General features: G+C 36.5%; 1 protein-coding gene across 1 annotated transcript in view; it reads right to left on the bottom strand.

Moving 5' to 3' along the window:
* ELP4 (elongator acetyltransferase complex subunit 4) overlaps positions 1-12,796 on the bottom strand; it is a gene marked incomplete at its 5' end in the record, with an annotated part of 133,979 nt that overhangs the window by 94,415 nt on the left and 26,768 nt on the right. The window contains 2 exons of the mRNA XM_083885362.1: positions 1,077-1,161; positions 9,310-9,449. Of these exons, the coding sequence (XP_083741488.1) occupies positions 1,077-1,161; positions 9,310-9,449 (225 nt within the window). The remainder of the gene's footprint in view (positions 1-1,076; positions 1,162-9,309; positions 9,450-12,796) is intronic.

The following is a 12,796-nucleotide window of genomic DNA, read 5'->3' as shown; positions in this document are numbered from 1 at the left end:
AGGATGACACACATCCCTGTTGCCATGGTTACTGTGGGGCGAGGGGCCTGGCAGGGACCAATGGCCTTCTCCAGACTGGCAGTGCCACCGAAGGGAAGGCAAAACCCTCCCAGACATCTCGGCTGAGCACAGCCACCGACATTTACACACAAGTGCTCGGTGCAGGTAATGCTTCTGAACCACACTGGCAGACAGCGAAACATCCTTGCCAGCATCATCTCCCCTGCAAAAATGATTCCTGAGATATTGGACTGCTACACAGTTTTGTATTAAATCTTTTCAGGCTCTCCAGTGTCTATGCTGACTGACTTCTGCTACAGTAACATTTCTATTGTACAGCAATAATTACCTTTCAATTAAGCATCAATATATACAATTTATGATATTATTTCCATCAGCTCCAGAGGACTGCCATGTTACTGAATGTGACAAGGAATAACTGATAGGGCACTGCTCAAATTAGAAAACGTCTTTCAGCCTATGTTGTTACAATAAAATGTTTTTGATTACCCACAGTATGTTTTATGAAGAGTACAGAAATTTTTGGAATGCTAATAAGCTGTTTTGATTTGTAAATTGAAATAGTATTCTTATATCTTTACTTTTCTTTCAATGCTCACCACAGAAAAATGCCACCATTTAATTAATTAAAAAATTCACACCAGTGAAAACAACAATAAAAAAACCCTGAAAGTTTAAGTGGAAATGTTTAACTTCAAGAATCTTGAACAGCTTATGCTAAAGAAAAGATTTGAAAAACAAATATTGTAGGTGAAAATGTGCTTTACTTATTTACATTACATTTGGCCATCCATTTATTAGTTAACTGCACAGAAAAGGCATTTTACTAATGCTGTCTTACATTTCTTTCTCGCATGGTGCTGCACATCTGTAACAGGTAAAAACTCAAACAACCCATTTAAAACGTGAACATTGCTATTTATTTTGCTTGTTTACTTTAGCAATGCTCAGGAACAATTTGTTCCTTAATAATTTGTCCAACACCTTGTGCCACCTTTGAAAAGCAAGAGAACAGCAGTTAGAGGATTAAAGAGGCGTGTGAGGGTCTTCAGTACCTGGGGATCAGAGCCATCAAAGCCTTCCTGGGAGATGATCCTCTGAATGGACTGAAGCAGCCTTGCATAGCCACTGTTCATATTCCTGTTGGTAAAAGAAATATTTCAGTCACACATTTTAATACTCTCCTATATGTCTCTAGCAGCTGTATAAAAATAAATATGAGCAGATGCAGCTTTCAGTGCAAGTGTCACATAGAAAAGAGGTGTCAGAGAGGAAAAAAAACAAACCCAAACTCTTTGAATAAAGTTGAGATTATAAGCAGTTGTGATTGCTTCATATCAACCAGTTCAGTGCCCAGACATTCAGTGAAAGCTAAAATCTCTAGGGATTAAGATAACTTAATTATGTCAAGCTCACTTACAGCTAGAAGATTAATGATTTAATGTATCAACTTAAAGTTGAAACCATTACATCCCAGTACCAATCTTCTGTAACTGACAAGGATCTATCCAGTTGTTATTCCAAGGATATCTAATCAATGCCATGATGAACAGTTGACTTTCCATGAAAATTTTCATACATTTTCACTGCTTTATTTGCATGACAGCAAAATTGCGAGGCAGCATTTATTCTATGTATTGTTTAGAAAACATAACATTCAGGAAAACAAAAAAAAAAGGCAAACTGATGGCTAAAAGTGGATTTAAGCTGACTTAAAGTGAAAGTTCAGCAAATCATCTTGCCAGACTTAGAAGCTCTTTACTTTCAAAGAGCATTTCAGGTGCTCACTTTTAAAAGAGACATTGTTTCCTTAAATGCCATGGACCACACTGGTTTGGGTGTATGGGCTGATGCAGGTTCCTCACTGCAGCTTAAACCCTTCTATCTTTTCTGGCTTCAACATTTTCTTCCAGTCTCAGTAACTACCATCAAGGGCTGAGGATTCAAACCTCCTGCTGTACTTCTTGGGGAGATATGACAGGTTATTTTGAAAATTTTGCCTCTAAAACTATTCTCATTTGCTCCATAATTTATGCATGTCTGGTCTGGTAACAGCTCAGATTGGAAGGAACCTTGAGAGACTATCTGGCCCAAATATTAATGAAACTATTCCCATTACTTTACTAAGAGCCTAGACTGTTATCCAAATGCATTTTGCTGATGAATAAACGCAAATAAACTTGCTTTTATCCCTTGGTACAGGAAAGAATTTGATTTTTCTGAGAAGCATGTAAAAATTGCAATTATCTGCCTTTTGTGCCATTTCTTCAACACAAAAATCTATGTTTCCTTTAAGAAAACAGTATCCATGCAACCCCAACCCTCAAATATACTTGAGTTATAAAAATCTACAATCGAAAAAGTCATGTGGTCCTAATAAATTTGAGTTTTGAAATAATCAGTGTCAAAAAACTATTAAGAGATGACCTTTCTCTGATATGAACACAAAGGAGAGTTTCCAAATAAACTCCATTTATTTTTGTTTCAGATTTAGTACCCTAGAAGGCTACTGATTAAACTGATGTACTTCAATAATTTAATATCCTGTATTAAATTCAGAGCTGAAAATTAACTGGTAGTATATAATTTCAACATGATATTTCATGGGTAAAGTCTGCCTTGCTATACAAAACAAGGAGAACTTCAAACAAGGAAGTTCAGCTTCTGAAGTCCATCACTTTCCCAAGGTTTAGTTGCAAAAGGAATTGCTATTAAATCTTTTACCTACACTGCCTGGCAGCTGTCAGTTTACAGGATACACTTTAGCCCCTCAGAGCAGTCAAAATTTTCTGTGTCTTTGCATTATCATGACAGATGATGTTTTTTTTTTTGCCAGAGAATATACCACAATCAAAATATTTCCTGATTTCTGATTCATTACTAACTTGTTTTTAAAAGTTAGTGGATAAAAAAATAAAATAACCAAAGCACTGGCAGGATTAAAGGGTCCCAAAATTAAAACAAAAAAATTAAAATAGCTCTTCAATTAATCTACTAGAAAGATTTGCAGCAAAGAAAGAATTTTTAAAAATAATGCAATGTGTGTAGACTTTTAAAAAATGTCAAAACAGGTGCTCTTCTATCTCTTTCTAAAATATTCATGGTTTCCTTGAATTTGACCCATCTTATGTAAATAAGAACATGAAAAATATTGTAGAAACACTATTTATAAAAGCAAGTTGCATTACCCTTCTGGCAATGTTTGCCCCAATATGTAGGCAAGGAAGTAAGATATTTCATATTTTCCAATTTCTAGTCTTTTTTTTGGTTTTGTTACTAAACACAATCTGATTTTGATAATGAGTTTAAACAATTCCTTCTTTACTCTTTTTTTTGTTGAGCACTTTAGTAATGGATAAAGCAGGAGCTGGCAAGAAGGTATCCTGGTTACAACAAAGGCTCTGACTTCTCTGCTGATAGTTTCCAAGCAGTTAACAAAGGTTAGGTTGTCAAGGGTATGACAAATAGCCTTGTTATGGAAAAGGGGACTCCATTAGGCAAGACAGTCAAAACTGTTTTATCTGAATTTATTGGAAAATCTAGACTCTAGATAAATTTATTCTTTTTCAAAAGCACGTACTTTCTTAAGGTTAAGGTTTACAAGTATTGCTGAAAACCTACAACTTAATGATTTTGGTTCCTTTGATTATCAAACCTCCTTGTTTGGTAATTGCCCTGAAGAACGAGAGTGGAAGCAGAGGTAGGAAATTAAGTGTTGCCTGCAATACACAGAGTCACCAGAGAGGATATTCCTGCCTTCCTGCTAGGCACCAGCTCCAGCAGCTGGAGGACACCAGAATATCCTGGCAACAACCACCAGAGAACATTTGCTCTCAGCTATACAACCCTGTCAAGCTGGGCCCAGCATTAGCACCAGGACACAACTGCCCTACCCCAACATAAAAATGAGGTAAGATGGAGAAAGTTTCTGCCTTCCTTTGGCACCAAACACCCAGGCCCATTTACTATTTCCTTTTGGGGGACGGGCTTCACAATCTGTGTCCAATTACATTTTATTAAACTGCCTGAAAGTCTCAAGTTTTGTCTCTTTACCTTGTCAGTGGGAAAAAAAAGAGGGTGTGGGGGGAGAAGAAGTGTTCTGAAGGTTTTACTCGGATTCTTATTATTCTTTTAGTTCTCTTAATAAAGTTTTCTCTATACCCTTTAAGATTTTGAGCCTGTTTTGCTCTCCTCCAAATCTTATCTAACAACAGAAAAATGAGTAAATACTTCTGGTAGTTGCACTGGCATTTGGCCAGCACTAAAACCATAACATAAATTTTGGTGCATTGGCCAAGAAATCTCAGCTTGGCAAACCAAAACCACCACACATGGGGAAAAGAACTTCTGTCCTTCTTGAGGGATTATCCAAAGGGAAACCTGTAGTCTAATTCAGCCATCAGGTCCCAGAACAGCAGAAAGGAGAGCAAACATGGCTATTGAATATTATACCTACACTGGCAGGTGCCAGTTTACAGGGTAACATTTGGCCCCTCCCTCCATCAAAAAACAGACACACAAACACAAGTGAAAACACAGGAAAGAAAAAGAGGATCGAGCCAAACTTCAAGGTGAACCAGTGATGTTGGTAGCCTCCAAAACCAATTTTTAATTGCAAAGTAAAAGGTCAGTCTTAATCTAATCAGTCAAAGAATCACCTTTCTCTCCTAACTCACACAGAAACCAAATGCTTGTGTGCATAGCCAGATAGGGACATACATATAAATATATGCAATTTCTCAAAAGGGCCAAGAGTATGAAATCCCTCTATCTCTGATCCTGCAAGAGAAGCTCTGTAATTTCCTCAAAAAAGACATTAGCTACAATTACAGAGACAGTTCACTCAGTGAAGGACAGGTGAAATAAATTAGGTTTCTTAATGTGGTGCTGGAGACTTAGAAGCATGAGGATGACCTGGTCCTTTTTATAAATACATGTTTTTTTCATGTCACAAAACATTATGACAAAGGATCTTCCTTATTAAAAGATGCAGCATTGTTTTCTCAAGGATTGTAAAATATATGTTCAGTATACTCACATTTCTGACAGGTGAGGGTAGGCTGTGCAGGAAAATGCAATGCATTACTTTTCTTGTATATTTTCTGTTCTAAATGCATAATCTGTTGTTACATCCTGGGGTGTGAAATGAAAACAGAGCAAAGAATTGCTCTTCTTGCTCCCCACTTCTTCCCAAAGGAAAGGAGGGTGGGGAAAGAGATGTTCCAAATTTCAAGGAGGAAAAAGTGAAACCTAAGGTCCTCCAAAACTAAAAAGTAAAAGGTAAAGCAAGGCTGGTCAACAAGGTGAATTCAAGATGCATCTAAACAAGTTATGGATTAAGTACATTCTTTGAGGAACATTAATTACATACAAAAGTAGCAGGTCTCTATCAGGAAAAGATAAATAAACCCTACTCAAACAGGACACCACTTAGGGAACACCTTGCTCACATTGATATGTATGATAATTTAATCAAAAAGGTGCAACTGAAAAAAAAAAGTCAAAACCTGAGCTTCTAAAATCCTTCTTTAGAAGGATGAGGTCACTGCCCATGACCTTCATGTGGGATATGTGCTCTGGGTTAGGTACACTTCCCATGATGAGTACCTGAGAGAAGGTGCCTCTCCAATGACTGCAGTTACAGGACTAGAACAATTTATTTCAGCCTGAGCTCAAACCATGCCATGACTCTGTAACATTGTAAATACGTAGAATGGAACACACAAGAGAAAATAACGTGGAAACATTTTGAGAAGATGGAAATGTTCTTTTTTTTTCAGCTAATTCCTAGTTTTTGCAACTTTTGGTACTATAAAGAAGCATCATGTCTCAACAACATCATCATTCACTTATGGAAAACTGTATACTAGACAAGATTATTGGTTTCCACTTCCTCCTCAACCTCGGTGTTAATGACAAAAGCAAAAACATTCTTGCATTTAAAAAAATCCACAACACACCACTGCTTTTGGTCTGCAATCCTATACTTTAAGAGAAAATTTCATTCAGGAACATCCTTACTGATATGTATCTTGCAAACTATACCCCTTAGAAAGTCATTAAATCTTCTGCAGACATCTCATAAGAGAGAGCCTATTAATGTAAATAATTTCAATAATAACTATCCCGTTTTTAAAAAATGTTTCCTTATTTTTGAAGGTTTTTTCAGCTACCACTGTTAATTTTCTGTCAATCTTCTTTTGATAGATTAAATTAAAAGAAAGAAAAAAATTGAAATAAAAAAAAATTAGAGATTTTTCTGAACTTCAAATAATTTTTGTAATTTTTTTTAAATTTCCTTTCAGGCTGTCAGTACTTTATTGAGGTACCATCAGCATGATGGATTACAGAGATTTTGCAATGCTAGATGGGCAATCAGCATTATGTCAACAGGGATTTTTTTGGGTATGGCTCTTACCATAGCCTGAGAACAATATGCTTCAGAAATTACTTACTCTAAGTAGATACATTCTGACCAGCCATGGCTGCGCTCCTCAGTCACTGTAACTCAGAGCAAGAGCCCAGGCTCCCAGAAGGACCTCCAGGAAATCCAAAACAATACAAATTGGTGATTTCAACTGGAAGGTGACTACCCTGTGACTATTTTCTTTAAAATCATTGTCTAGTTAACCAAGAGAAAAGAATGTTTTACTATTCTATGATCTGTTGAAGCTAGATTTAAAAGCCCAAAGCATTCAACTGATTTTCCAAACAGTAGAGCCAGCAAAATAATATCCCTTCCCTCCTCTTTTTAGAAACTTTTTAAAATGAGATTATGCTGAGAGGACTGTGAGCTTGTTTTCATTCCTTGAAAAAAGAATGCTTCCTTCAGAATTTCATCCCATGCAGTGATGAAAAAATGCAGTGCAATCTGCTTGGTTTCTGCAAAAGCATGAACTCATTGAGAGCAGTGAAACAGCTGGTAACATCCAATAGTATTGGATTGAATACATCATGACTAATGTAAATTAAAGAATCACAAATACAGGAGTGAAAAGGACCTCAATAAGTCTGACTCATGTTTATCTAGCTTGTCCTTAGAAATTTTTAGTGATGAAGATTCTACAACACTCCCAACTTGTGTCTGCAAGGCAACTTCTTGTGCAAATCATTAGAAAAACATCTCCATAGTTCCAGGCTGTATTTCTACCACTACAATTTACTGTAGCCCATGACTGCAGGAAGACAGACTTACATTCTCCATATTTCCAGGCTGTGTTTCTACCACTACAATCTACTGTAGCCCATGACTGCAGAAGACAGACTTACATGCTCTGTATGTTAACTTTTAACTCTGCTTTGATTTTTTCAAGAACCTCCATTCTTCTTTTGAAGCTTTATATCAGGGACTGTAATTTTAAAAAATTCTTACTTCCCACCTTGTCTTAACACTGACCTAATACAACCTTTTGAAAATAGGGAATCCAAAACCAGCTATGTTTGTGGTCAGAAATGACAATAATCAGAGTTAGAAGACAAATGACCTACGTAAAGAAAGAGATACAACTCTATGTTTCCCACAGATTTCTAAGAGTTTGCTATTCCCAGTGTGGTCTTTATTCCTCCCTGTCCCTTATCACATCATTTTTAGACTGCATGACAATGTTTAGAATGGTGGCTGGCCATTACTTTGGTACCTGCCTTTACTCCCAACACTATAATTCCTTAATTTCCTCAGGAGAGGCTTCTTGAAGGAGACCCATGTTGAGGTGGCAGGGAGAGGAAAAGGAGATAAGCCTTCCAAAGCCTAGCTTGATTTGATCACGTTCCTCACCTCATCACACTCTGCTCTACCAATTTGCCAAGAAAATTACCGAAATCAGATCTATCTCTTAGATTTAAACTAAAAAAAGAATAGAACTCACATAGTAAGAATGATGCTTTTTTATCAGACTAGCACACAAGGACAATATCAGCATTAAACAAGGCTTATAAAATCAAATGCATAAAGTCCATTTCTTACACTATACTGATCAGTTAATTTGATTTTAATGCAAAATGAACTAATATTTGACAGCCATATAGTGGAATGAGTCACGACATTCACATTAACTAGAGAACAGAGAGTGAGTTAAATTGCTCAATAACTATAACAACACTCGCAACCTGTCAGATATTTTTGTGTCCATCCTCTCTTGCTCTGCTTCTAAAAATGAGAAATTATAATATTAATATATAAACTAACTTGGTTCGAATATTTACTATAGAAAGAAGTTCTCTGTTTTGTCTAAAAGTGGGGGCAGTTTTACACTATCACAAGAATTTGCTCCACAAAGCAATAGCATTTGATCATGTAACACAGGACAAATTAGAGAGAGACTTGGCTTTGGCTTTGCTACAGCTCTAAGAAAGGTGATTCACACTGCACTTCTTTCATAAATCTGAGGTTTTATATGAGTGCACTGCAATGAAAATCAATCCAAATGAATTTCATACTGCTTCAGGAGCTGGCCCTATACACCAGGATCTATAAAGCTAGGTATTATATAAATTATATAAATCATACTATTATATAAACTCAGTGAATGGGCTGGACAAAGAAATTGTTGGCCCAGCCTTGATGTTTGACTTGACTTGAAGTGTCTCCAAGAAGGATACAATGGACATGTGTCTACAGGCTAATATGAGTCTTTGCTACTGTCACTCATTTTCTCTCAGTCTTCCTTAATTCACTACTGACAGACATAAACATAGTAAGTTATTCGTTCCAAGAAGAGTTTGAATAGGAAATGTTTTGTAAGACATAATTAGTGATTGTAATTTTATTCACAGTATACTGTATTTTCCTTAGGTGAAGCTGTAGGATGTAAAAAGTAAAAGCACATCATGAACTAATCTGATCTAGCAGTCTAAGCTATGTAGGTCAAGGATGGCCTGTCTCCTAAGCCCTACAAACTAAGACATCCTTTTAAGAGTGATAGCCACCTGACAAGCCCATATCTGAGCTGCTGGGGCACGGTGCTCAGGGAGGACTCTCACCCAGACAGGAACAGCTCTCCCAGTTCCTGCACTCAGCTGTCAATAGGGCTGGGCTGAACAGGCAGCTTTGGCCTAGGCTGTCCTAGTAATGTCTGCCTGAATTGTCACTGCCAACATCTGGGAGCAGAGCTCTGAGCTGTCTCTGTGCCCCTCCAGGTATGTGGCACTGAGTGGGACCCACAGAACTGCTCCTGACCCCCTCCATCACCACCACGTTTTTCATAGTGAGTGTGGACACAAAAATATCCTTTCCTGCCAATATGCCCCCAAAATCTAAACACACAACAGAGCCACAGTACCAAAACTTACCATGCTTTCATCTTAGGCTCCAAAGACAATTCCTCATGGAGGTAAAAACTGTGCCATTTTACAGACTGACACAGTTGTGGAGACATTTTTTTAGAAACATCATAATAATGGCCAAACTTTGTATGTGTTGTTGGGCTGGCCTGTGGAAACAAGAATGCTGATTACAGTCTTAAACTATTATCTGTCAAAAGAAAGTAATGAACTAGCAATACACTTCAAACCTCTGGTTTTTCCCCATTCAGCCTAAATAAAACCTTCAAGTAGAAAAACATTATAAAATTTACTACTAAGTTTTCATTCCTCCATTGTCATATTTGAATGTGATTTTTTCACACAGAGCTCATTCTTTACGATTCCAAGTTGCAGCACCAAAGTGCAGTCAGATAATTAAAAGAATGTATTTTTGCACATGTTCTAGACAGATGATCACAAATTTGCAAAGGCCAGATCTATGAAATGTGCAGAACATTATGTCTTTGGTTTTTCAGTCCCTGACAATTATATAGTGCTACAGAAATATTTTCAGCTGACTTGGAAAATGTTTCCTTTTACCTATGAACAGTGACAAAACCAAGCCATTGCATCTTCATATAAATGATTTTAATAGAAAAACAGGAAATAGTTTAAAACTATTTTTAATTTCTTGAAAATTGAATAAACAATATGTTGAGCATTACACGCAATAACTATGATTTGCCATAATGAAGATACATTTTTCTCAGATCTTAATTTTGGTATATAAAACACCATAAACCAAATTTAACATTTACCTGGGCAGGAATTACACACTTTGAACATGTTGTGCTAGTAAATAGAAGAAATAAATGCATCTGTTTGTTCCACATTAATGGAATTCGGAATAGAACATTATTTGAATGATATATGTAAAGTTATCCTCCTCCTGATTGTTATAACATTTAATATTGAAGTAGGCAGTATTTTCCCAAAAATTTATTAAACTGTTAAGTTGAATTAGAATGATTTGGAGTGAGTATTTTGAAATTATTTGACTAATAGTTGTTAGGCCTAGTCAGTTATCAGAGAATATCTACAGTAACAATAATGCAACACTTTTCCTAGAATTGCCAATGAAACCCAAACTTTAAATAAAAGAAATATTTAGTTTTTAATTTAAAAACCCCATAGAATTGCATATGAATATCTAGTCATTCGAGGCAAACCAGTTTAACTAAAAAAAAAAAGAAAAAAAAGAAAAATGTGTTTTCTAAATCAATATATAAATCAATTTATTTATTGGTATCTGATTTTTAAAGTAGGCAGTTCAAAAAAAATTCCATTTTATCGAAATTTAAATATTTTTATTGTAAAATGTAACTTTATTCAAAACAAGGATTCTGAAAGCAATTTAAACAGGGGCTGTTCTTTGGCCTATAATCTATTCTTTATCCGGATTACAGATCAGAATGTTTTTACTGCAATCTCTGCCAGAGCTCATCTTTTTATTGTGTACTTCCAAGCCCCCTTAATGTTTTAGAAAGGCCTTGACTAACTGAACTTTGATCTGATGTCTTCATTGAGAAAAGCTCCAGGTCGCCCATTTCAGATGCAAATCCTCGCTGAGGCCCAATAGAGTTTAGTAAAGACAGCAAAAAAGAAGAAACAAGAAGCTTCCAGGATCCTCTTTGAGAATCCCGAGGCACATTGGTGTCCTTAATCCACCCCGCTGCCCGGATTAAGGTAGGTGATAACCTCTCTGGGCTCCAAAGAATGAGCACAGCGCCTACGAGCTGGGTGGAGCCTGGGATTTGGGGCTAATAAACCCCATAAAAGGCATAAAAGCCGGGTCCATGTCAGAGGGCCCTGAATGGGCCTCAGCGTCCCGCATTCCCAGGCTTAGCGGGAAGCTCGGGGAAAGCCTACCTGAAGCAAGGGAGCGTGGATAATGTGCCTTAGCAGCACACCCTGCCATCCCTTCCCGGCCCGACTGATAAATTCATTAGCAGGCTGCAGCTCGGGCCGCCTCGTTCCCGGGCTCCCGTGTTCCTGCACAAGGAGAAGTACTCGGGATTGTCAGTGAGCAGAGCCTGCCTTTACCCTACCGTCTGCTCTTAATGCTTCTAATTGCAATACTAATGTGCTAGAAATCTCAGATTTGGGATGAATCAAGGCAGAAAATTGATTTCATGCTGTGACAGTTTATATATTGCCCCAAGAACATAAGCAGTTCATTCAAGAAAAAAAAAAAAAAAAAAAAAAAAAAGAAGAAAAAAAAAAACAACAACCACCACACTGCCTTGCATTGCGAAACAGGCTCTCCATAATAGACTCAGAAGTTTAAATTAAATTCACCTCTGATACAGATGCATGTAACAAACTGGCAAAGGCACATCAGGCATAACAAGGCCTTTCACTCTGACAGATTTCTTATAAATCTTCAATTTTTTTTCTGATCCAAGGTATGTGCAATATGTAGAGAGAAACTGTGCCAGCTGGGAAGAGCACTAACACAAATACCATGGATAAGAACAAAAATGAGGTACTTGGCTAGTCTAAACAGGGTCCAATGAATGGAAAGGGAATATCTGAACTACTAATCAAAATCTATTACTAGACAGAAACAGTAATCAAATTAATCATCAAAAATACCACAAAGATCTTGTACTCAGCATTCTTGCTCTGTATTTAGCCAGATAACAGATTGAAAAGTTTCTATCATGTTCAGAGTTCTAGCTAAAGGCAAAGTTGGTTTTTCTCTTTCACAGTTGAAACTATTCGACAGTAGTTTTTGAAAATGCACTGGCATATTAGTTCAGTTTGGAAAATATACCTTGAAATTTTATTCAACATAGTTTTTTTACCAGCAAAGGAACATTTAAAGAAGGAATCACAACCAAGGGTATTCATTTAATTATTGAATTAAATGTATTGTTTTGGGTAGCAAGGCAGTATCAGAGTTTTTCTCAATGAAGTATAATCACCAATCCAATTTACACAGAACAGAGTCAAAATTTTATGATAACTGCAGTACAAATTATCAAAAAATATCAATTTCAAAGCAATTTTTCACCAATTAAAATGTGCCGAGGAATTCTAAGTACAGATAGTTTAAGATTGATACTTTTATTTGTGTGTTCTAATTTTTAAATAAATTTAACATACACATAAAAATATTGCACCTCAATTATTGAGAATGATCAAGATCCAATTCAAAAAGCAACAATTACCAGGGAAACACCCCCCGAAAGACTAACTTATTCTATCTTGCATAATCAATTTGCAATAATCAAGGCCACGAATATCATACATTTTCAAGAAATATTGCATAAGTGGAAAAGTGTTTACTGCTGTAAAGAAGATAAGTGCACACCCAACTGAATTTTTAAATAATTTTTCCATTTTGTTAGAACATCAGAACACAACTTGTTAACGACATGAAATTGTTTTCATATCAATGTACAATGAACTCTGCTGGATTTTGAAACAGACAGATTATTTTGGGGATGGTTCAGAGTGGCACAGCAAGCTC

Source organism: Zosterops lateralis (genome assembly GCF_965231275.1).
Source record: "Zosterops lateralis genome assembly, contig: SUPER_6_unloc_1, whole genome shotgun sequence".
NCBI classification, from domain to species: Eukaryota; Metazoa; Chordata; class Aves; order Passeriformes; family Zosteropidae; genus Zosterops; species Zosterops lateralis.
This window is presented reverse-complemented; position numbering and strand designations above follow the sequence as displayed.